At 46.3% G+C, this 25,756-nt stretch overlaps 1 protein-coding gene across 1 annotated transcript; it reads left to right on the top strand.

Annotated features, from left to right (window-relative positions):
* The first annotated feature begins 200 nt into the window (after window positions 1-200).
* WNT11 (Wnt family member 11) lies at window positions 201-24,511 on the top strand. The gene is made up of 5 exons (XM_074817034.1): window positions 201-327; window positions 9,462-9,697; window positions 10,459-10,736; window positions 12,210-12,502; window positions 23,091-24,511. Exons 1-5 carry the CDS (start codon window positions 245-247, stop codon window positions 23,263-23,265), a joined length of 1,065 nt encoding a protein of 354 aa, XP_074673135.1. The 5' UTR covers window positions 201-244; the 3' UTR covers window positions 23,266-24,511.
* The last annotated feature ends 1,245 nt before the right edge of the window (window positions 24,512-25,756 follow it).

Consider the following 25,756-nt stretch of genomic DNA (forward strand, 5'->3'; position numbering starts at 1 on the left):
CTTTTTCGTGATTCATAAACCACTCCTTTGCAATTTGGATAATAGATCTCTCTCGTGACGACTCGCTAAACTTCAGAGTTAACCATAGCTCGTGCTCTTTCTCTCTCTCCTTTCAGGTTGTTCATCTCTGAGGAGGAGCAACACCCAAACTGAAGGGAAATACATTGTTCAGAAAATTAGGAAAACTTCTTTTTTTTCTTTGGAGAAGCTGATTTCCTTCGGCAAGTGGGGGACGGTGGAGAAAATGAAGCCGAGTCCGCGATTTTTCTTAGCTGGTTTTCTGTCTTTGATTCTGCAGACGGGGCTTTGCTATGGGATAAAATGGATGTAAGTACCTGGCTATCTCTCTGCATTTTTAAAGTCTTTGTGGCATTGCTGGTCTCTTACCCATTTTTGCAACTGCTATTTGAGGCACGCTGTAAAGCCATTTAAAGAGCAGCAAGCGCTGCATTTCTCCAGGCATTCATTGATTTCAAGTGTGTGTACTAGGGGCTTGTGCTAACAATATGTCTCCATCTTCTTTCCAAAATATGCATGATTTAGGCTCGCTTTTTCTTCTCCCCACTGATAAAGGAAAGGCACACACTTGAATGCTCACATGAGCCACTTAATGAGGTTTCTAGCGTTAGCTCCTGCCATGCTGGGAAACTCTCCCACCGGGACCGCTGGTCGTGCTGAGTAGGAGCTGAGAGCAGTAGGGACAGCAGCTAAGATAATGCCGCCAATCTCCAACCACAGGGGATGCTTGACAGATAACATGTTTTTTTGGTGGACCTTTTAACCTTTGGATTTCATGAAGGGTGTTAAAAAAGAAGTGGGGGGAGGAGGAGGGTGAAGAAATACCAGGGAGTGTGGTCAAGTCTGGATTGAGTTTCCTCCGAAGTAATGTCACTGCAAACAAAGTGAAAACATCACTATCTCATTTCTTTGCTTAAGCAAGCAATCAATTAGTTGCTTACTGCAAAATAAACAAACAAGCCCCTCTAACACCCATCTGGTTTCATGTCCTTGATGAGTGATCTGTCTTTACTACTCGGTTTGAAGCTGTGGACAAAATAAATAAGGGAATGTGGGCTAGCCTCAAATGACCATCTTCCATAAAAGAAAAGGCACAATAAAATACAATGCCAGGAAGAGTCTCTGTAGGGTATAGTGAGTCCAGGTGAGGATCTTGGAGTTAGGTGGGGAAATTGAGACAAGAGGTTCATTTTTTGTTCCTCCTTCTATGCTATGTCTAATTTCCATTCCACCGTCCCAATCATCGTCACTTGTGGCTCTCCCCCTGCCACCTTTTATAAAGGCTCTCTTAAATTTGGACATCTTCAAGCCAGATGTCTTGTTGGAGCCACTGCCCTTCATGGAGTCATGGGAAAGAGGACTTTCCAGATGGAGGAGGTTCACCATCTCCGAAGAGATGTCCAACACAAATGTCAAGAGATGTCCTCTGGAGATGTCATGGACTGTAGGGAGCTGGCTGAGACCACATATCCAATTTTTATATGCATAAAGGGAAGCAGGGTGGATCCCTCCATAGGGTGTTTAAACGCACATGATCAGGTGGGAGGAATAGTCACCCACTTTAGGGCATCGTTCATTTGCTCTCTCCATACTCTAAGGACCACCATGGCAGCAGAGGAGAGTCAGGACCTCATTAGCTCTTCACCGGCTTGGCTTTACACCTTGTAGCAGTCACCACAGCTAAATTACATAGCCCAGCTATTTATTTCTGCCAGCTTCCTCAAGTGTTTAGGCTCTCAGCTCTGCATATACCCAGCAGCTTGCATGGGGCAGGCATCTCCTCTCTGCAGGGCATTTAGCAACATTTCCATGGGCTGGCAGGGCCTGGACTCCTTTGCAACTTTTATTTCCGTGCAGCACAGAAGTAAAGCTGTTTTGTGGCACCTTGGTTCAGCAGGGCACTTACATGCAGACCCATAACTGAGTGGAGGGGCTCACTTATATGCTTGGCATTAGGGTTCCACTTAAGCAAGGTCCTAAATCCCAAGAAAAGGGCCTGGGTTTCGCCAAAGGGCAGGGGTGAGATGAGCTTCAGATGGAACCTGATAGTGTGGTGACAAGCCATAGCCATGAAAAAAAGGCTGGAAGGCAGGGCTAGGTCCCTAATAGCTTTGTTGGCAAAAGAAGCCTTTCGGCCGGTAAGTGGTTAAGCTGGAGGGTTGCTTTTGGGGATGGGGTGGGGGGAGAAGCAGTTGGAGGAAAGACGCTGCAGTTGCTGCTCCTCCCATTCCCAGCAGACACATCCCCCCTATCGAAAAGCAAGTGGGGAAGATGAAAGCTGGGATTAAAGTGGCATTTGAAGCATGAACTGCATCCAGATGTGCCGCCGGGGCTCCCCTCACACCTGTTTAAAACCTGGCGGAGACCTGCCCTCCCTGTCCCAGGGCACTTCACAACTGGGATGCTGCCAGCTGGGATTTCACAAAATTTTGGTTTTTTTCTTTTATTTTCATTTGCTGTTTCTCCTCCCTTCCCCACCCTTGTTTTTCTATGGAAACAAGGGCCAATATTCCCGCCTTCCCCATCACTCTCTTTTCCCTGCTGCAACAGTGCTGCCAACCTCGAGGCTAGGGGACCATCCCTGGGGCTAGGGGAACATCCTTGGAAATCACATGAGTAAACTCTTGGTGAACAGAGATCTATGCTACCGAATACCGAGTAATACCTCAGAGCTGCAATCGCAGCCCTGGACTCATGTGCTGGGTGCTGTACAACCAAACCCTGCCCCTTCCCTCTTGTCCTTGTGAACAGAGAGAGGGAAAAAAAAGGACGGGATGAAAAGGGAGGAAAGTGCTACGAGATGTTTTCAGTCGTGGGCTTGTCTCAGCAGTCTGCCCGCTGCGCCGTTGTTGTAGGCACGGTGCCAGAGGCAAGCTTCAAAGAGGATTTGGGAGGGGAGGGGGGAAGATAAGGAGGTGGGTTTTGCCAGCCTGGGGAAGAGGGAGTGACTGATATGAAAGGTGATAGGAAATTCAATTTTGATTCAGCGCATGATGTAATTGCAGGGGGAGGGGGAGAAGAAAAACACAGTTTTCAGCCATTTAGGACTTCCCTGTAACACAAATATCCCCTGTAAATTAGTAAAAGCAGGAAGAAGGTAAAAGGGAGCTATTTGTTTTATTTTATTTGGCTTATTTTTATGAGTTCTGTGGTCCATATCCCCAGCTGTTGTAAGTCGGCACTTTGTCCTTCGCTGCCATGGAGGCGTGCACCGCCGAGCATCCAGTGCGGTGCGTGGACAGTCAGCATCTTGTAAACCTGCTCTTGCTGCTGGAGAAACTTCATATTTTGGCCTCTTCCATCTGAGCTCCAGGGAGCTGCTCGGGTGTAAAGTCAGGGTACAGACACATCTTTGCAGGATCAGGGCTGTCGTGGAGAGGCAGCCTTTCCGTTCAATGCATATGAGCCCTGGAGTCTTATTTTTGCACGCTGCTTTTTGCAAACACTTTCCCACCCTTAGAGCAGAGGATTGTTGCATCGCTTTGTGGTCCTCAGTGCTTGTTTTGCATCACAGTGGCTGAGGAGGCAAGGCAGCCATCGCTTGTAGGAACTCTATTGCTTTATCCATCTCCTTTTGCACCCCCTTTAGCTTTCCTAGGAGCGTTTGGGTTTGGCCAAGCAGGTTGCTGGAGCAACTTGTTTGGGTAGAGCTGAAAACCAGATGAGCACTAGAGGGAGCTGTAGCCAGATGTGCACACCACAGAGGTCTGCAGATGTTAGGATGTCCGGGCACAGAGTGGCTTTCGAGGCACTTCTGCCTCCCCAGGGGTTGGCATCTCCTCTACCCAGGTGCCAAGACACAGGTTGGACTGTCCCTCTGTATTGAGTATCACTTTCAACGCAAGAGTGGTTGTAAAAATGCCAAATGCAGGAAGCGTTGAAGGTTTTTTTGCATGGCTTGCAGGATCAGCCTATGACAACCAGTGGTGGCATTAGGGATCCTCTCATTTTAAGGTGGAACTTGGTCACTGTGGGAAGTCCCTGCCTGTACCTGTTGTGGTGGCCTGGACATGCCCCATGCCCTGTGGAGCCATCCCTAGCTGAGCACCATTCCCAGCTACAAGGTCAGCTTTGCTGCACAATTCCCATGGCTAAATCACAGCCCTTCAAGAGCAAAAGGTGACTTAGCCATGCGTTTGGGTGAACCCAGGATGTCCCCCAGCTCACCAACCTCGAGCAGCACCGCAGCCTTTCTGCAGCCAGCAGAAAGCAGGGGAGAAAATGGAAAGATTTTGTGCTTCCCAGCAGCGCCTGCTTCTCTCCTTCAACCGGGGGGGGGAGCTGGGACATCGGGGCATGGGCGCCTGTGAGGAGACCGTCTGCCTGGCAAGGGGGCTGCTAGATGAGCTGCCGTGAAAGGACTGCAGGATGGGGACGGTGGGAGGGGAGTGGGCTGGGGGCAAGGAAGAGGGGGGGGACAACGGCTTTGAAGTTTGCTCTTCGCTCCGTAGGCAGCTCGGGAAAACTTGACAAAGCTCCATGGCCTTCCTCGGCGCTCGGTGAGCCAACTCGCCGCTGGCATCGACTTCAGTCGAGCTTGGGCTGGAAGTCAATGGCCTTGTGCCCACTACTGCCAGCGCTGGATTTGGCACCGTATCTGAAAGCAGCTCTTATTTTAAGCTTTTACTTCAGGGTTGGTTTTTTTCCCCCCACTCCTCTCCCTCTTCCTCCTCTTTATTTCGGGGTTTGGTTTTCGTTTTTTCTTTTTTACTGTATAAATCCTGCTTCTCTGTTTGAAAAGGTTTCACAGAACCAGTGGAAGCATTTACCAGGGGACATGGTGGTTTTCCCAGCACTTGTGGTCCCCAGACCAGGACTGATGCAGGGAAGGGGGGCAGGGGCTGTCTCTGACTACCAGGAACTTGGACAAGGTTATTGTAACAGTCCTGCATCCTTTTCCAGTTGAAAACCTGAGAAAATTAGGTTCCTGCAGATTAAAAACCTTCAATGAGATCAAATGCAAAATGTGTCTCTATTAAAGTTTACCACACACTTCACTCTCCACAGCTGTGTAATTTTGTCTAAATATTTTTGTTTCACCTAAATCCCTGCAAGATTAAGGGGTTTAAGAATAGGCATAAAAAAGACAGTGCCTTCACAGAAAGCACAGCGATCAGTTTGGAGCAGAAGTTCATGGTTTCATTAACGGTCCCTCTGTGAAACCTCCATGGGTCACATCACACAAGGGAGGATGGGGACATGCCCTCCAGAGAGAGCCCACATCAGAAAGAGAGGAGATCCTTCCACACTTTAAGGGTGTTTTAAAGGGCACCAATGCTTCACTGCTCAATTCAAGGAGTTTTTCTCCTTTTGACTTGACTGGGAGCAGTCACCTACTCACACTGGTCCTTATAAACCAAATAATGTATGTCCTTCACTGATATCTGCTCAGATCTGACAGTGCTTCTCCCCAGCTGCTGCTCCTATGAATAGTCTTCTCATGAAGCCCAGATCTGCAGGAACAGGCCCATACCTCTCAAAGGACCTAACACTGTAGAGCATTCATGTTTTCAAATGAATTTATTAACTGCCTGAGATAATTAAAAGAGTAAACGAAAGTCATGATCCATCCATGCATCATATTTCCTCTGTAATTACGTTTATGGTTTTCTGTCAGTATCCATAACTTCAATTGAAAGCCTTGCTATGCTATATATAAAGCAGGGCATGTTTGGTTTGGGGCCTGTTTATTTAAAGGGATGGGTCAAATATGTATATTAAAAAGAAAAAAAGAAACAACCGCCCCTCAGTTGTCCTGAACTTTCTGGAAAATGAAGGATGGGGCAGGAGAGTCAAGGGAGGAGAGCACGACGTTAGCAGGGGGGAACAGTGAAAAGCAGCATTTGTAGGGTGGCAGCAGGTAAAATCCCCACATGCTGCTTCTCAGATGAAGGGTGTGAGTCCAAGGAAATACGTTTATCAGGGATTTTTTCCCAGATTGAGGACTAAAGGCTGTTTTGCTAACTATGCCCTTGAGGACTGCTTTATTCAGACTGGCTGTGTCCCTTTGGCTCCAGTTTCCTTCCCAGTGATGGTGGTCAACAGAGACTGGGTGGAGATGGGATAGAGACCCACCACCAAACACCACCATGGACAAGACTCTTCTGGGGGAAGGTGATTTCCTTTCCACTGCCCCACAAAAGGATTTTTCTCCCCAACAATGTCCTTTGCAGGTGGCAGGCATCCTTCCCTGGTGCTGCCAGAATTTGGGGATCAGGAAGGGTTGGTGCCTTTCCACAGGGAGGGTTTAAAGTGACAAGGGGTGGAGAAGACACTTCTGAATGACGGACAGAGCAAACCTGGGCTGTCAGGGCATGGACTAGATGACCTAATAGGCTCTCACATTCCTGATCTGTGATTTATAAATGCACTTTTTGGTCACGGCAAGCAACTCCAGTAACTGTGAGTTTTCTTTTCCATCCCCATTACCCTTTACTTTTTCCTCCCGACGATTGGAGATGTTTCCAATTATAGGTTCTCACAAGCAAAGGCATGAAGTTCAGGCCTGGGAGATGTTCAGAAAACACCTTCCTGCGTCTTGCATTTTTATTCTTGGCGGGCTCCCTGGAGCTCGGCTCATTCGACAAGAAACAGCCATTGCTGCCATTTACTGAGTTCTCCCCAATGGGGCCATGGTCCTTCCTCTCTTGACTGTCTGGCAGATATTTTTCCCTCTTTCATCAAGTGAATTTCTTTCTTGTTGCATTATAAATCTGCTTCTCTAATGGTGATCATTTCAAGCCATCTGTAATAATATGATCTTGTTGTATCACATTCCCTTTTTTCACAATAGAGATGAGTTTCATTCTGAATTCAGCTCTCATCCCAACATTTAAGTGGTTATTTCTGCTGTTCCTGACTTGCCTGTAATAGTGAGATGCAGGTGCCTCAAAATAGGCTTCCAGGTCCTTTAAAGATGTTGAAGACCTCTATGCAAGATTAGAAAATGTGGTGCAGAACCTAGGAGATTCATGCATCTTTCGGGAGGGCCAGGTGAAACATCCCAAAGCCTCTAAAGTGTCACTTGACATCTCTGATTAGAAAACTGAGCTGGTGTCCCATAGTACAGCATCTCTTAGAGACCTGGAGCATTCCTTCTCTGCCTGAAGCTCAGGCTGTGAAGCTCTCTCGTTTCATCTGCCTCACCCTGTCTCCTTATTTTGCTGCTGGGACATACCATGCTGGACTATTTATCATTTTTACTCTATTAGTGACGAGCTGCTTTGGCCTCTTGCCTGATTTGCATTTCAGCCCATTCCTGAGAGTTGCTGATAGGCTTTCTGGGATAAGTTTTCACAGGTTTCTGATGACAAGTTCTAGGGGTTGGACACATCTCACCTGGCTCTGTGCTTACACAGTCCAGATGTCTGCATCTGAGCTCGGTGCCTGGGTTCCCTCTATGGGCAGTGCAGAAAATGAGCACTTCTAGGGCATGATGTTATCCTACTGTAGATCTCAACAGCACATCAGGATAATTACCCCCTAAATGTGGCTTTTTTCTTTCCATGGGCTGAAGAAGGGCCCTGAAGGACTACCATAAGGTACACACTGTAGAGGTTTGCAGTCAGGTGACATTCATGTTGTCCAAAGCCTCATGCCTCTACCTTCAAGGACATGAGATATCTGAGATACCCGAGCACCCACAATATCACCATCAGGTTTTGTCTCCACCAGCTCTGGTCCAGCACTGGTTCACATCTAAGGCAGGATAAGTTGCCTTTTGGATATGCCCCTCTCCAGATACAGAGAGTTGGATGAGCAACAGCGTGCAGGGGACTGAGATGAACTACAGGGCAGAATTTCTGACAATTAAATACTCCACTTTTTCCTACCCCTTGAAATTCACTGGCCAAAACTTCTGCTCGCTGTGTATTTAATGGACTTCTTTAAATATATGTATGATGTATATATTTACATAGCTAGCAGAGTGGTGGTTTCCCTTCCAAGTTTGCCACAGATTATCTAGTGCCAGAAATGCCAAACTCCAGCCGCCTGGGAATTTGTCAATGCAGACATACTCAGCCCTAGCAAGGATCGTAGCTTTTCCCTGCTGGAAAAGCAGTTGGGGTTAGCAGTTATGCGCAGCCCAGAGAGAGCTCCAACATACACAGCAGCTGGTTCAAGCCAACCTTGAGGAAGCTGGTGGAACATAGATGTGTTTTCCTGAAAACCGGAGATCAGAGCTAATACCCTCAATCTTGGTTAGGGCTCAATTTTAGCTCCGTTTCCATCTCATTTAACTTCTGAAGGACGTGGATGTTACAGTAATAAAGTGAAATGCACCCAGAAATGTGTCTGCTAATAAGCCAAACTAACCAAGATGGCTTAGGATGAAACTGAAAGGCAGCACATTTAACAAGGAGAGAAGGAAATATGTGTTAAGGCAGTTGTGTTGCCAGGATCAGATGCCAGTTACTGATGCAGCCAGCTAGAAAGTTGTTTTATGGGAATGAATAACATTTATGACTACCCTAAGCAGGTCATAAAGATACAAAGAGAGTTGCACACCAGGCGTCTGCTGATCGCTGTGGGTGCTTGTGGAAGAAGAGCACAGCCCTGTACAGTGCATAGCAGCATTTGTTTTTTTTCTTTTTTACCTGGAAATGTTGGCAATTACACACTGGAAGAACCAATGGGGTCTTTGGGATGTTGCTGGTTTCTTCCGTGGTAACTTACATGCTGGTGCTAGTAGATCCTTTCTCAGTTTTGACTCTTTCTGCACATACTCTCATCGTGCTTCTGCACTACATTTTTGGAGGCTAGAGAAACAGACTTATCTACGTGCAACAGTGATGGAATTGGTGGAGGCCCTTGGTGTAAATCTAAGGGAAAGCATCTGTTTTGAGAACTTGGTGGCTTTTCCCTAGGCCTTGCAGGGGATCTTCTCCATAATTAATTACATGACATTTAGCGTAATCCTTAGAGAGTGTGCAAGACAGATGCTGAATGCAAAACACTGATAACTCCAACTTCACTTTTTTTTTTTTTTTTTTTCCCTGAATACTGCAGTCTTGGAAGATCCAGCTTTCTGTTATCATGGAACTAATGGGTCATTTTTCACTCTGTTGGACAGTCCACCCCCTTCATTCTTCAGCAAAACACCTTCCCATAAGGATTTACATGTTCAGTCAACTTGGCACATGCCCCAGGAGCTTTGTCCAGGCTCTCCTAGACGATAGGGAGAAATGTGCACTTCTAGAGGGTGTTTCTTCCCACCTGCCTTAAACACCTACTTTAGATGAGATGAATCACCCTTTATAGTTGCCCATCTTTCTCACCAACTTAAACTGAACACCTATTTACAGGTAGCCAAAATTAAGTCAGATGAACACAGGCCAAAGCATCCACTGGACTGAAAGTAGTGGAGAAATTAACATTGACCTGAAAATTAACTCTTTTTTTTGTGGGTTTTAATGCCTTTTTGTTTGTGCTTGTCTCCTCAGAGCTCTGTCTAAGACTCCTTCGGCTTTGGCCCTGAATCAAACCCAGCACTGCAAGCAGCTCGAAGGCTTGGTGGTTTCCCAGGTGCAGCTGTGCCGCAGCAACCTGGAGCTAATGCAGACCATCATCCAGGCGGCACGAGAAGTGATAAAGACCTGCCGTAAAACTTTCTCAGACATGCGATGGAACTGCTCTTCCATTGAGCTGGCTCCTAACTACCTGCTGGACTTAGAGAGAGGTAAACAGCACTGCTGGCTCAGCCGGGGACATGAGTGAGTAGAGTCAGCTGGTGTGTGTATGCGTGCTGGGGCTGGGAAAGGTCTTGTTACCAGGGGGGATGTGAAGGGACTACACAGCCTAGTTGTCCTGTTATTTGAGACCATGTTCATCATTACGGTGCCAGTCATGCTCAGGAGCTCTTGAGTCCAAGACCTAGTCTCTCACAGCTCTTACAAAGCATGCCATCCATCTGGTCTGCTCATCTCATTAGGAGCCACGGTGCACTTACTCACATCCATGGAGCTGCTGGTCAGGGCATGCAGACTTGTCAAGCAGCACACGCCATGTGTGAGGCTGCACGGTCAGCTTTCATGGGTCAGATTTTCCTTGTACACTCCTGCTGCATCTCTATGGCCTCCCACCACCTCCCCCAGCTTCATACATGCCAGCTCTCTGTGACCTGCCTGCAAGCAGCATCCAGCACAGGGCCAAGAGGAGGTAGGAGAGTCCATGGAAGGGCTTCTTCATGAGCTCCAAGAGCAGATCACACTGCAGTGGACAAGTTGCCTAAGTCCATGTGCCTCTTTGCCCTATTGGGATGTTGCCTCATGTTGAAGAGTTCACTTAAGAGATGTGTTCCAAGCTGGTGACATTATGGGAGGTCTCAGCTGCAGTGAGTTGGTGTGTTTGCTGCTCTGTGGGGTACAGATTGTGTGGGTCTCTTTTTGGGGAACATCTAGCTGTCTCAGGAGGCTGAGCTGGCGTTCTTGTCTCTTCCAGGCACAAGGGAGTCAGCATTTGTGTATGCCCTTTCTGCTGCTGCCATCAGCCACACCATTGCCAGAGCCTGCACCACCGGGGACCTCCCTGGCTGTTCCTGTGGTCCCATCCCAGGTGAGACACCTGGACCTGGGTATCGATGGGGAGGATGTGCAGACAACCTCAACTATGGTCTTATCATGGGGTCCAAATTTTCAGATGCTCCCATGAAGATGAAAAAATCAGGATCACAAGCCAATAAACTGATGCATCTGCACAACAGTGAAGTAGGGAGACAGGTAACAAATCCACGAGAGTTATTGTAATTGTACAATCATCTGTAGTAGTCGGTCGCTCTGTGAGGTTCAGTGTCTCTATCAGCTAGTGAAAGAAGCAGGTTTCTCCCAGCTTGCTTTGAACTACTTTGGCCTGCTGAAGACTGCGGCTGGGACTCAGGAGGTCCTGAATGCTATTATCAGCCCTATATAACCGTGGGTGGGATGTCTCATTGCCATCCTTTCATGGAAAGCCGAGGATGGCTCTGGCTTGCTTACCCCTGGAGCGTGGTGGGGATGGGTCCTGTCGTGCTCTGCCAAGGGCGTTGCACAGGCGAAGTGCTGTGTAAGCGTGGAGGATTATCATCTGCCAGACGTGTCCAGAAGCAGCTGCCTCCCAGCCATCCCTGCAGCCAGGAGGGCTGATTTTTCCTTTTCAAACTGCTTCGCTAGTGATTATTCCCATATCTGGCAGACGGTGCTTTTAACAGCTTGCATCCAGTGGAGGGATAATGCTTACCATGTGCAGTGCTTGGTGTGCACCGAGGTGCAAATCCCTATCGCAGCCCTCCGTGCAGCTGGAGAAATGGGTGAGGGACTGTAAAGCTGACCCCTGCACCCATCTCTGAGGCTGCAGCGTTTCCCTAGGCTGGTCCTACCACACAGCTTGGTCCTTCCAGGGCTGCTTGTGCTCCAGCGCTGGAGCAAATCAAACTTGGAGCATGTTGAACTCATTGGCAGCTTAATGTGTAGTTACAGGCAGAACTCACCTTTGCAGAGCACAACCATGCTGAACTTGCCTCCCCTGTGTGTTTTTCTCTACTCTTCCCACTCTATCTGGGTTGTTTGTTGGTTGGTTGGTTTTTTTTGTTTTTTTTTTTTGTTTTTTTTTTTTTTATTTCTGTAATGTCTTGAGGTTTTGTTTTCATTGCAATGAGCAAATTTTTGTTTAGGACGTAGTGTTGCCATGGCTAGTACATTCACCCCTTCCTGTCAGCATCCTGGCATGTCCCATAGAAATTAGACTAGTGCAGATCTAAAGTAAAACACTCTTTTGGGCCCATGGCCAGTAGAAGGATAGGGTGAGGGTGCCCTGAATTCATCAGAGCCTTGGTATCTCTGTTACCCAAAGCTGCTGGAGGTAGAAATGGTTGTTAATTGTCTATTTATGGACTGCTTTGATTTTCAGCTCCTTACGAATTTAGAGGGTGGAAATGCAGCCCTATGTAGATGTCTGATCAAAATTCAAAATACTCTTCTGTCTGCTGGCTGCAAAGGTGTCTTGGTGAAAATAGTCCTGGACTGATAGTGGTCACCAAGGAGCTGTAGGATCTCATTCCCTTTACACAGTAACTACTCTAGAGTGACTGTGCAGAAATCAGAGCAGCAGTCCTTTTCTATAGCAGTCCCTGCTAAGAAAGTGCCTTCTTTAGCAAGTTTTGGGATGTTTGGAGGTAAGAGAAGGACATTTCCTAACTCCTGCATTCCTTTTTGCAGGTCTTGAAAGCCTCTCTTGAAATGAAATGTAAGTGCCATGGAGTTTCTGGGTCATGCTCTATCAAGACCTGTTGGAAAGGCCTTCAAGAGCTGCGAGACATTGCATTGGACCTCAAAAACAAGTATTTATCAGCCACCAAGGTTGTTCACCGGCCCATGGGCACACGCAAATACCTCGTGCCAAAGGATATTGATATCAGGCCGGTTAAAGAGACGGAGCTGATTTACCTGCAGAGCTCGCCCGATTTCTGCATGAAGAACGAAAAAGTGGGGTCACACGGGACCCAGGACAGGTGAGGGTTTCTGCACTGGGTGCTGGAATGCACTCTGTGCCCCAAAGAGGGAAGGGGAAGAGGGAAACATGTGTGAATAAGAGGCAAATAATGGAGGAGGTAGCACATGCATGCAGGTGAAGGACATCTCTAACATATGGTATGGTCTACAGATGCCTCAGTGGTTGCTGTGGCCATGACAGGGCTGCAGACACCTTTAGCATTATACAGGCAGGCACAAGATACCTTTTGAAATCCCCCAGGCAACTCACCTCCGCAGGAACATGTAATGATCAAGCAGCTGGTTTTTACTGTGTCGAGTCTCTTTGAGTCATTTCTTGCAGTCACTGCTGACGTGATGAGTTGTTACTCTACTGTAAGGCTCCTCTGAGTAGGCAAGTGTTAACCCAATTAGGACCAGTGCTCCTAGGCAGCCTTTAAAAAGCCCTGAAAACTATAAAGGTGAATTTTTAGGATTTTTCTTCCACTGCATTTTTAAAATCTAGGTGTGTTTGTATTGCTTATGTCTCTGCAGAGGATTTTCTTCATCTCATTAATATTAGTGATTTAAGGTTGTCATACCCAACCTCCACTGGGCACAGCACTGTCCCCTTTCACAGGCAGCAGACATTCCTGTCTCTTCCCATCAACTGTTTAATTCCCTCCAAGACAGGCCAATTCCATGTTTCAGCAGTCTGAGCATCTCTAGGTGGGCAGCAGACCCTTCAGCAGCCAAAAAATTGTGTATTTCCAGAACTGTGAAGAATTTCCAGATCTTTTTTAGGTGGCTGCAATGGCTGGATTTCAAGCTGTCTCATTAGTTGCTATCTGCTGGCTTGGCTTTTTTCAGATATTTCTCATGATTCTTTGCTCTTTGTGTTACTTTGTGGTGGGGACTCAGACAGTCAAGTTGCAAGGACCATGCGCCTGCCCTTTTGTGGGGTGTCTTCATCTTAACCCTTGTTGGACATAGTGGTATTTGGACCACTTTGGTTCAATTGAGAGAAGGTTTTGCTGTAATGGAAATGAAGTAATGGAAATGAAATAAATGACCCAAATGCAGGAAAGATACTCTTTGGCTACCTTTGATTCATATGAAAAATTTGGTCAGGGGACTTTGGAAGCTATCCTTTGGCAACAGACATTTAATCTGAAACTGCAACTCTGTAGACAATATTTAAAAATATATTTGACTGACGGAGCTGATGAGGAGATGATGACAGTTGAGTGAAACCAGTATGTCCTTTTTGTCCTCTGATGTTTTGTGGCAGTTACAGTTTTGTATCCTCCAAAACCAATAGCTGGACTGCCCTACAACAGCACTTACCTGGCAGCTTTGTGGTGGGAACACCAGGCTGACGTTCATCACCAGCCCAGTGGTGGTGCAGTAATTAGCAAGTGAAGATGTTTATGAGTCTCTGAGGATTGTAGGGAAAAATCACGTATTGAAACTCATTTCTGAGGGAAAATGTCATTTGAGTGGAAGTGATATTTTTGTGGATTTGTAACGATTTTGACAAATTTGTGTCTTGAAAAAGACCTCTTTGTTGTGCCACTCTGTTTTGCAATTAAAAAAAAAATTGTGGAGATTATTTGGAAATGAGTTTTATAGGAGTTGCATGAAATCAACAGGTTGTGTCAAAAACAAACTCAATCCATTACAGATTTGCCAAGTAAAACATTTTCTAACCTTTCAAGGGGGAGGGAGACGTGACTTCTTCTTCATCTAATTTCATTTTACAGCAGATTATGCCTTTTTATCCCAGCTAGGGATGAAAAATATGTCAAGGTCTTGAATGATTTCTTTTTTTTTTTCTTCTGAGGATAGGAAAATGTGTATTGCAGGCATCCGTTTATCCTGAGCTGGGCGACAGCCGTGATTGTGAGCCTGCCAGGCAGGGTCCACGGGAAGTGAGATTGAGTGAGGATTTAGAGGACTGAGATATTAAGGCCAGAGGGGATGACTTTCAAAAGGAACCTGTCAAGAAATACTCCTTATTCTTGGATGTGCAAGATGGTGATGGCCGTGGGAGGGGAGGAGGGCAAGATAGGCCCGTGTTGAGCTGTAGGCATCTCTCAGGCCAAGTTTTAAGGTCATGTGTAATTATGCTCATTTTCATCACGATTCATCTGACAGCCCTTGAGAAGATGCCTGGTGTCTCAAAACTGGCATATGTAACACAAGCCATAGCAGTCCCTTTTCTGCATTAAATTAGCAGAGGAAATAAGTGTAAAATGCACACAATGTGCTTGCAGATCAGTCTTTTCTTCCCAGGGGGAGCAGAGAAAAGGAGGGGAGCTTCCCTAACCTTCTCCTCCCATGGATGCCTTTTTCCCTTCTCAATTTTTCTCTCATGGAGAGGACAGCTAAATGTATTTTAAAGGTGGTGGCTCTGTTCCAGCCGGCTGCGGGGCTGCAGAGATAGCGCCTAATGACAGAGATGAGGGAGAGGGAACACAAAAGTCATGCTGTTAGAGGGGGTAGGGAAAAATGTGGTTCGCGCTTACTCTGCAGAGATGTAAAAATGCTTACATGGAAATAGCCCAAACAGGTTTTTATTTTATAAGTCAAGTCCTGGAGGCATCTTAACGTTTTATCCTTGTGCACATCAAAATTTTTTGGGTGGACATCCCGTTGTGTCCTATTAGGGTAATTTTTAAAGTCTTTTATAGCAAATACAATCAAAAAGGGATTTTTAGTGGTGGTCCATCAGTTAGTTTTTTCTCTTCTCTTCTTCCACCACCTGCCTACTCCCTCTTTGGCCTTTTTCTGGCCATGAACATGGGTGCAGGGATCAGCCTGCGGGATGGTACAGTGCAGACCCCTCTTACCACACTCCAGAAGACCTTGATCTGGGTAGCTTTACAGCTTTCCAGCCCCACTTTCTGCTTCCAAAGGGGTGGAGAAGAAAGGGGAGCCCCTTAACAACCCCCTTTCCTGTTACTGGAATAAAAAATTCAGATTTCTGCATTTTTGTTACAAAAAATTAGTAATTTTGCATTATATGGAGAAAAAGTCCTTTCCTCCCTCCCTCTCCCCCAGGTCTGGTGCTTGCTCAGAGCACAATGGAAGCAGGACAGAGGTTGATGGCTAAATTGCAACACCTTGGACATATTGGGTTTCAGTGGATGCTGTAGGGAACAACCCTGCACCGGCAGGTGGGTGGAAGGGATAATCTAATCTGTGGCTTCCATCTCTCTATTTACCCCTCACATTATGCGGACTTATTGTGTGTTTTTCAGGCAAGAAAGGGAATTGAATTACCTTGTAGTGGAAGTGTGTGAAAATCCACTCAGAAAAGATTCACCCGGTTACTCAAAAGCCTTTCAGAGCTCTTCGCTGAGAGGATTTCAAAGCCTTCTTTGGAACAGGCCTGAAATGTTTTCTAAGACACTTTGGCCTTTTTTAGTTTGCTGAAGTTAGAAATGATTTGGAAATCTGCATGCCTCCAAGTGCTTGGGGTGTATCCAGATTTCAAAGTCAGGGAGCTGAACCTGAACCTGAGATTTGAAGCCTCTTTGAAGTGCTGAAAATCTGATTAAGAAGCTGAGTTTTGCAACTGGTGTCCAAGGCTCCTGCAAACAGGCTTGCTGCAACCACAGCCCTCATCGACTCCAGCCAAATTCCATGTGCTTATATGCCACCATCACACTTTCATAGCCAATAAAAAATGGTCTGGTGAAAAATCTAAAGAAGCTGATCTGTGGAGCAGCAAGTGGATTGCACAACTTTTGATACAACAAGTTAACCACTGGGAAAAAAAGTGTATGTTCCTGTTTCAGAGCTTTCTTGGGCAAAAGCACCCTATACCTCATCTTTTAACAAGGTAGTTCAGTTTCTCCTGCCTGAAAAATTCAATATCAGCTTTGAGTAAATCATAAATAGTAGCAGATTATAAAATTGAGATCCCTTTTGTGAGAAAAGAAGTAAAAAGTATTAACCTTCTTTATCAACAGGGTGCAATGTATCATATTTCAAAGGCTGTTCAAGGTCCCTTAAGGAATCCAAGGAAAGGGAATTTCTGCCATACATGCAAAAGCCTCCAGCCCTTGAAGCCATTCAGAGATAACTGAGCTGTTTATTACTGACCTTTCCCAGAGCAGTCTTGGAGCCAAGCGAATGCTGCTACCTCCCTGCTGAAGGTGGGAAGGAGCTCTCTTACGCTGCAGAAATCGGGTTGCAATGTTGCGCTGCAGCTAAGCTGGGTTCATCAGCTGCCACTCCTTAGCTGACTCACTTTGGCAACGAATGTGGCCATTCTTTGGTGGCTGCTCCTTGTTCACATATTCATTCTTTTCTGCAATATAAAATATTAGTCTTCAGTGTCTCCCAAGGTGTCTTAGGCTGGTGTGTTTCCTTGGGTAGGAACATGCATGATGTTAGTTGGGCATGCATCTGCTGCTCAGTGGTGACTACAAAGACGTAGTGGCTGGTGGTTACCTCTTTGGCATCTTGGTGGTCCCAACAGCAGGGCTGATCGAATGCTGCAAAGAAAGGATGCAGTGGTTTTCAGTGTTCAGTGGTAGCCCTTGATACCACTTGTTTCCTGCCACCCCAAAAACATGCTTTGCATTGCATGATTATGTGGGCAATGAAATTTCTTAGCAGAAGTACTTATATTTAGATGGGGAAGAGTGGTAGTTATGGGTAGACAACAGCATTTGATTTTTTTATTTTTTGTTACAGGCTGTTTAAGTTTCTGTCACTCGGTGAGGGCACAAGAAACTATAGAATGAACATTCACTTTGGGCAGGTTATAATGTGTATGATGATTTAGTAATTTTTGAAATTGTTATCAGGTGTGCCACCCTTTTTTCATGGGATCCAACAAATGATGGATAAAAAATAGCAAATAATTCTTCTGGAAGTGTCACAGAGGTTTAAACTGGAGGAAAGTCAGAAAAGCAGTAGGTTTCTGTTCCTCTCACCTATTTCTATTTTCCCAGGGCAATGTGCTTATAACTGGTGCCCATTATGGTAGTCAGACCAGCTGTGCTTTTTTCAGCTTTTCTCAGTTAATCCCTGAGGAAGTTTGAATCCTTCCCACTTAGAGAGACCTGGTTTTCACCATAAAGTTTCCTGAACAGATTTGTGAAAAATAAATTTATTAGTGGAAAGAGTAACTTTACACAGTAAAATTGCAGTGGATAGTGAATTCAAGGGATAAAAATTGCAGCCAGCTCTCCTAAATGTATTTAGTCCCTCTGTATCAAAACAGCATTGAAGTTAGGGAATATTGAGGCTGAGAATGACTTTGCATGGAGCCTGATCTTTTTAGGAGCAAGACTGAACTGAGACCACCTAGGCTGTTACTGAAGGTGTTTGTCTACTCTGGTCTTAAAAACAGTTTCTCTGAACAACCTGTGCCAGGGTTTTACTATCCTCAGAGTTATCAGAATGGTTTGGGTTGGAAGGGACCTGAAAGATCATCTAGTTCCAACCCCCCTGCCATGGGCAGGGACACCTTCCACTAGCCCAGGTTGCCCAAAGCCCCGTCCAACCTGGCCTTGAACCCTTCCAGGGAGGGGGCAGCCACAGCTTCTCTGGGTAACCTGTGCCAGGGCCTCACCACCCTCACAGGGAAGAATTTCTTCCTTACATCTAATCTAAATCTCCCCTCTTTCAGTTTAAAACCATTACCCCTCATCCTATCCTATCCCTCCCCTCTGATCAAGAGTCCCTCCCCCCTTTCCTGTAGCCCCTTTCAGTCCTGGGAGGCCGCTCTAAGGTCTCCCCAGAGCCTTCTCTTCTCCAGCTGAACCCCCCAACTCTCTCAACCTGTCCTCACAGGGGGGTGCTCCAGCCCCCCAAGCATCTTGGTGGCCTCCTCTGGCCCCACTCCAGCAGGTCCGTGTCCTTGTGCTGTTGGTGCCCCCAGAGCTGGACCCAGCACTGCAGGGGGGTCTCCCAGAGCGGAGCAGAGGGGAGAATCCCCCCCTCGCCCTGCTGCCCACACTGCTCTGGGTGCAGCCCAGCACACGGGTGGCTTTCTGGGCTGCCAACGCACGTTGCTGGCTCACAGGCAGTTTTCCACCCGCCAACCCCCCCAAGTCCTTCTCCTTGGGGCTGCTCTCCAGCCACTCCTTGCCCAGCCTGGATTTGTGCCTGGGATTGCCCCGACCCATGGGCAGGACCTTGCCCTTGGCCTTGTTGACCTCCATGATGTTCAGAGGGTCCCCCCTCTCCAGCCTGCCCAGGTCCCTCAGGATGGATCCCTTCCCTCCAGCGTGTCACCGCACCACACAGCTCGGTGTTGTTGGCAAACTTGCTGAGGGTGCGCTCAGTCCCAGTGTCCATGTCACCAACAAAGATGTAACGTTTTTCTTAATCTGAATTCAAACTAATCATAATCTGAAATCAAACTAATAATTTCTTGTCCTCTTTCCTCAGCATATAAAGAATATTTCTTCTCTCTCTTTACAATAATCTTTTATAGATGGGAAGGCACCTCTTCTTACAAACATTTCTAAATCAGCTGCTTCATCTTTTCCCACTTTCTGAACTGCTTCTCTGATTCTCCTGGGAACATTCCCATATTTATCTGGATCTTTCTCAAAGTATGTTCCTTACATTGCATTTTAATCTATTCTCACAAAATGTTCTCAGCTCCTTTTGCCTCAGGGTTATCCACAAATTTTTAAGCTCACTCTCTACTCCTCATTAATGAAAATACAGGCTGGTTCCAGGATCTCCCTTGACATCTCCTTGCTGACATGTACTATTGATAACTCTCTTTCGTACAGTTGTTCAGTGTCAGTCTCTAGTCGTTCCTTGTGGATGAGAAAGCAATTTAAAAGTAGTTAAGATTCTGCCCTCAAAATCTTATATGAAGCTGTGCACTTTGATGTATTTTTAGCAATGTCCATTGTGTTACATACCTCCTGGGGGATTAGAATTATTTTTCTCTTTCTTTCATTTATATACTGCTGTCCAACTTGACATTACCAGAGTGAGGGGCATTAAAGAAATGAATAGGAATTTGATTTAAAAGAGAAAAAATAAATTACTTCTTTACACAGCAGTACTGTCTTCTGGGACTTGTGGCTTCTGGAGTTCGTGAAGGCAGAGGGTTTCCCTGAGGTCAGAAAGGGATGAGGCAAACCCATGGCCAGCATGCCCACAGGGGAATACCGAGATGTCTAGGCAGGAATATACCTTCTGTCATCCCTGATACACCAGCCCAGGTGCTGGTGGGGTATGAGGGGATGGACTACAGAAAGTGGCCAGATTTGTGTTTTCCTCCCTGAAAAGCATTTCCCACAGCCATTGCAGAGTAATGGGCCAGGCAAGCAGTTGCTGTGACCCAGAATGACTTTTCTTATGTGCTCATAAGCAGCTTCCACTTATTAATAGGACTGACAGAGTGAGGCCCCATTGGACATATGGCCCACCCTTGTCATCATCTGTCATTATTGGGGGTGACACAGTACAGAGTTGGCCTCCGTTTGGCTCTCAGATGCCAGCTGGGCAACCAAAAAAAATCTATCCTTATAGACAGACGTGAACTGGGATCCACAATGAAATGAAGTGTGACATCTACTCATAGCTTTTAACATTAAAATACCCCCAGAGGTATCTGTGAGATGGCTTAACCTCTCTTAGAAGTTCTGGGATGCTCTTCACCATCTCTGCTGAGGAGCCACCCCCATGATGAGGCTGTATGATGCACCGCAGTGTTCCTGCAAATGAGGGCTGGAAAGGGGAGATTTTGGACAGGCATAGGAGTGGGATTTGTACAGTCAGCAGGGCTGACCTCCTCCCTTCTTGCATGAAGAAGCAAAAAGCACTGTGACAATATGCAAGCCTGTTCCTGAGCCAGGGCCTTGGCCGGGATTACGGCTGAAGCATCGTTTTTCACCCGTCTTCCAAGTGCTTCTAGAGGTTACAATGTTGTGTTAAGATGCAATCGCCTGCCTTCGTATTTTCTCTCTGAGGCTCAGGAGGAGGGCATTTCTCTGAGTTGCTGGAATCATGTTGGACCAGGCCCAAACCAAATGAGATTGAACTTAACCCATCAGCAGGGAGCTTGGTGAGATTGCAGCCATGGGCTCTGAAAGCAGATGCTTGGGGGCAGCTTCTGTGGGTAAACTCTGGTCTTTGGGCTCCTTTGCTTTTGCCCACTTGCTTTTTGTATGTATAGACAAAGCTGAGAATCTATCTCTATTTCAGCTTGTTTAAACAAAAATAAAGATAATTCATCCAGGGCTATGCTTTAAAACAGAAAACAAAATCTGTGGTTAGTGGCATTGTTAGGGAAGTTTTCTAGAAGTCCATTTAGGTTCAGGATGGGGTCAAAAACTTTAACTATTCAACCCATCCATCTAGAATGTCCATGTTCATTTGTCCAAAACTGAGGGAAGCTTGGGGATTTTTTAGTAAGATTTTTGTTTTTTCCTGTCTTTATTTCATGTTGGTTGGGATGGGGACAGCTATGGAAAGGTTTATCTCCTAGTAGATCCGCTGGTTTTTTGCAAACCACAGGAGTGGGTGCAAAGAAAGGGAGATTCCCAGGTCCCAATACAGCAGGTAGAAGAGTTTTGCTCTCTATTTGAATGGGGTAAATTTGACTGTCAGGTGCTTTGTACATTTGGGGAGTCAATGTCCTCAATGGTGGAGTCAGAGCGGACCAGCATTCCTTTTCTTGGCCATTTTAATGAACTTTCAGCACGAGGTGGCATGGATGCACTGCACATCCATCACCATGCTTCTGCAGACTCCCCATCCTCCTTAGGTGAACCTCCGGGCAACAACCTTTCCATCAACTGATGAAACTGAGTAAGGTTGTCAAATACCCCCCCCCTTTTCTAATGTCAACACGCCTATATTTGAACCTTTGCTCTGAATATTTAATGCATTTACTAATGCATTTATGAGGAGTCATTCAGAGGTTTCCTGGCGGAGGGGCCCTGGCTCGCAGGAGCAGTAACAACGCCTTTGGTTCAGCGTTAGGCAAACACGCTCAGTGTGGTTGCAGACTTCGGCTTCGGTAGAGGCTTTCAAAGGTTTGTAAATATTTACACACACTCCCGAATGAGGGGGAGCAGGGGGGTGCCTTTAAACACTGAACCTGGAGAGGAATGCGAGTCAGAAATAACAAACAGGAGGCCCGCCTGAGTCAGAAAAAAATAAAGGAAGAACAAGAACAAAATCTCAACACCTCATTAATCCCGCAACTTCTCCTAAAGCATTACCTCATGAGGAATTCCTATAAATCTCATGGATTTGTTTTCATCTATTAATGGAGTGCTCAGCTCAAGAGTCCGACTCATGCTCCTCTCTCCTTTCCCTGCCCCAAACCAGCCTTAGAGTGTTTCTGTCCAAAAGAACCATGCAGAATAAGATTTAGGAGAGATTTCAGCAATTCCCTTACTCTCCAAACTGCCTTTCTTACAGTAGTTTCAAGACTCTATCAAGTTCACAGCCCCATGGTGTTGATGCATAATGAGATCTGTCAGACAGCGCTAGTGTCCAGCCAAGCATCTGAACAAACATGAACACTTCCACCCTGGGCTATCTTTACAGCCCATGGAGAAACAACGTCTCTAGGACATGGTTCTTCTCATCCAAAAGTCAATGTCTGTTGTGCTCACATGTCCAGTGATCCAACTTGGAGTGTTTTAGGAGAAGGAGATAGCTGATTTTTGAGAATGGCAGGGGATCCATGATCAATGGATCAATGAAAGAGATTCCCCAATTCATGAGTTACTTCTGAAAAACTCAAGCCAGCCGCTTGCAAGCAGACAAAGCAAGGGAACCCCACACAATGGCCGACTTATCCCGATGAGTCTGGCTTTAATTAAAAGCAGAAACAAAACAAGCAGTGAAAGTCCGTGTGATATTTGGCGACTTGTCATCCTACACTGTACTCCTGCCGTGCTGCCTGCTCCTGGGTCAGGACTGGGGGTGTTATAGGGCCAGCTCCCTGGCTGGTCATGCCGTGCTGGGAGACACTCGGAGGGGAACAGTGCAGAGTCTGGCCCTGCTAGTATCAGTTGTGATTTCCCTGTTAGGGTCAGGGCTGGATAGTGGCTGTAACAGCCTGCTCAGGAGCTTTCCCAGCCCAGGATCATTGGCACAGAGCCTGTGCAAATACTCCGTGGCTGCAGGGTTCCTCCTCCATCCTTTACAGGTTAGGTAGTGTTGGACAAACACTGGTGTTTGTTCTTTAAGATATCATCTTCTTCCAGACAGCTTTGGGGCCTTCCTGGTAATGCAGATTGCTAGTCACTACAAGTTTTTGTTTTGGTGGAGGTATCACAATTGCTTTGCTTGCCTGCCTGTACGGGAGCTAGGTCCTGGCTGACAGGCAGCCTGGATGCTGCTGAGCCCGAACTGAGAGTCAGAACAGGACTTTAATGTTATTTTGGATGTCAAAGCAATCCTGGGCACTAGAGCAGCCTGAGGGCTCTCCCTGGCTCCCTTGCCTTTGTAGAGGGCTGCTTGACTGGGTGTTCTCCCCTGCCAGGGGCTTGCTACAGCTGAGATGCAACCGTGTTGGCTTCACCCAGCCCCTTGCAGAGCCGTCAGGCTCCAGCACCACCGCAGGACAGGGGTTTGGAAAAGGCCCGCAGGGATTTGCGCTTGCTCACGGCATTTTCTTTCTTCCAGACAATGCAACAAGACCTCCAACGGGAGCGACAGCTGTGACTTGATGTGCTGTGGCAGAGGCTACAACCCTTACATGGACAAAGTGGTGGAACGATGCCACTGCAAGTACCACTGGTGCTGCTACGTAACCTGTAAAAAGTGCGAGAGGACTGTCGAGAGATATGTGTGCAAATGAAAACCCTCCCCTCTCCACCCGGGAGCTGAGACGCCAGTGGCACCCCAGCACTATCCAGAGAAGAGAAAACATTTCCCTGACTAGACATCGTTTATCTTGTAAAGACACAGACTTGAAGAAAGATGGTAGGAGGGAAAAAAAAGCAATCACATCAGTAAAAATAGGACCCTTAAAAAAAAACCAAACCCACAAATGTTTTCCCCCTCCAATAAAATGCTCTCTGAGAAGACAAAATGTCATTTGGGATGGTATCTTCTTCCAAAGTATTTCCTATGGTTGCCAATGACGTCCAGCCATCAAGTGCCTGAGTATTTTGAGAAACAAAAGTAAAAACTTTCCCCGGGGAAGAAAAGCAACTCTTGTTTGAAAGTAACTAAGGCTCCCACCTGCCTATGCCTTCTAGCACAGGTACTGAGTCTGCATTAGGACCATCCCAGAAGGAAAAACACTGCAACTTTTCAGCAACAACTGCCTTTGTTGCCAAAGACTTAATTTTTAGCAGGGAAGCATCCTCTGGATGATAAAGGTGGAAAGATTTCAGGTCAATCCCCTGAAATGAACAACTCATTTTGACTTTTCTTTTACACAGGTCTGCGACTTTGATGTTACTGCTTCAGGAAAAGCTGTCCTTGATTTATCCAGGCTGGACGGGGTTTCACATTCAGCCATGCTAAAAAACCCCCTGGGATTCCAGAGGCAGTGAGAGTAGGGTACCCTGAGAAGGACTTTATGGGGTCCACGAGACTGTAGTGCAGCCGTTAGGATAAAATAACAGTGAAGTCAAAATCCAGTGGGAAAGTGAAAAAGAAATCCAGCTCCTGCTCTCTTTCTCCCTTGCCCTTTGGGTGTGATGCCCTTTGTCACCGAAGTTCTGCCGCATTGGGCCATCAAGTCCTTAGGGAAATATGCCGCTGACTCTTTTCCCCCAGCAAAACTATTGAACCAGCCCCAAGAAACTGCAGAGAGCAGAGCGGGTCTGGTCCTGGCTGTAGGGAAAGCAGCCATGCAGGGCAGCAGCTATTCCCAGCAAAAGGGAATGGGAACATGCCAGTCCTGCACGTGGCCCTGCCCTGACACAGCAGAGAACCACTATCTGTGGCTGTACATATTTTCTTTTTTATGCGGACATACAGAAATATTTATAAGATATATCTCGCGCTTTTGTCTACTCTACTTTCTACATAAATATATCTATATATTATAAACAAGCATTAACAATAGTATGAAATAAATGCTGAAGTTACTGGTGCAACAGCAAAATGTTAGATTTTTATGTTTCACTCTCCTACTTGGAAAGCAACCCTGATTTTCCTCCCAAGGACGGGAGAAGAGCATGGCTCGAGGCACTCACTGGCGTGGGATAGATAAGTTCTTTTATTCCCTGTCTCCCCAGCCTCTTCATTTTGAGCAGAACTAGCCAAGATACAGTCAAGACAATGAAACAGAGCACTTGGAGAAAGGAAGAGTCACTGTTCTTGTTTTGCTTTTTGTATCAGTGATCACTCTCATCCGTAAAATATCCCAGTGCCCCCAAGGAACTTAATAACAAATGTGACTAATACCTCTCATGGGTGGTTTGCTCCTCAGTCCTGCGTGTGGAGAGGAGTTGCTATGCAAAGGGAGGTTTTAGGTTAGGTTAGGTTCCCTTTTTAGCTCTTTCTTTTTTTTTTTTTTTTTTTTTTTTTTGCAATGGGCATCTAATTCTGTGTCCCTGTTAGGAAAGGTGACATTGGAGGAGGATGTCTGCTCCAGCAGCAGAAGGCAGCAGAGCCTGTGAAGTCCCTCAGATCATTTTTGGGCACCCCATTCCCCAAGAGAAGTGCTGTAAGCAGACAGAAAATCACTTCTACACAGATGTGGTGGGACTGTGGCACTTTCCTAGGGGAAATATGTCCATAACACCATAGTCTTCCTCCAAATCTTTTATTTTTCCCCACACAGCCACTCTCTAGGAGGCAACTGCCTCTGACATATGTGTGAGTAGCCCTGGGGAGCTGGAGGAGAAAAACATCATGGACTATAGAGCAAAATTAGAGATATTTTGTTCTCTTCAGTTACTTTGCTTTACTGCAATGGATTTGGTCTCCTCGCCTCCTTCCCTCCCCCAGCCACGAGCACGCAAAAAGAGGCCTTTGGTAGTTTGTCAGTGGTTTGTGTTATTGTCACCCCATAAAAGCTGGTGGACTAAAACATCTCTGCGGTGCGGTGTGATGAGCGGTGGGTGTCTTTAGGCTGACATGCAGACAGGCTGGTGGCACAAATCCCACTGCTCTCCAAAGCCAGAATTTGGCTTCGTTTGATATGTAAAGAAACTGTCTACTTTCATTCTTTTAAGGAATTTTATTTTTATTTCCAGTTTCTGATGAAGCCAACAAGGCAGGGATGTTCTGACTGAAGAAAAAATTGAGCATTTCAATGCTATTCTGTAATGATTCTTTTTCTTGCTCCCTTGCTGATGTCCTGAGTCTTTCTGCTTGGCGAAAAAATAATG

The sequence above is a fragment of the Strix aluco genome, chromosome 2, assembly GCF_031877795.1.
Source record: "Strix aluco isolate bStrAlu1 chromosome 2, bStrAlu1.hap1, whole genome shotgun sequence".
In the NCBI taxonomy this organism is placed as follows: Eukaryota; Metazoa; Chordata; class Aves; order Strigiformes; family Strigidae; genus Strix; species Strix aluco.

Bases quoted from the DNA above. Each gene is read 5' to 3' on its own strand.
- WNT11 (XM_074817034.1), top strand. From the start codon at position 245: ATGAAGCCGAGTCCGCGATTTTTCTTAGCTGGTTTTCTGTCTTTGATT. The intron at 328-9,461 runs GTAAGTACCTGG...TTGTCTCCTCAG, and splicing joins TGCTATGGGATAAAATGGAT to AGCTCTGTCTAAGACTCCTT. The intron at 10,737-12,209 runs GTAACAAATCCA...TCCTTTTTGCAG, and splicing joins ACAGTGAAGTAGGGAGACAG to GTCTTGAAAGCCTCTCTTGA.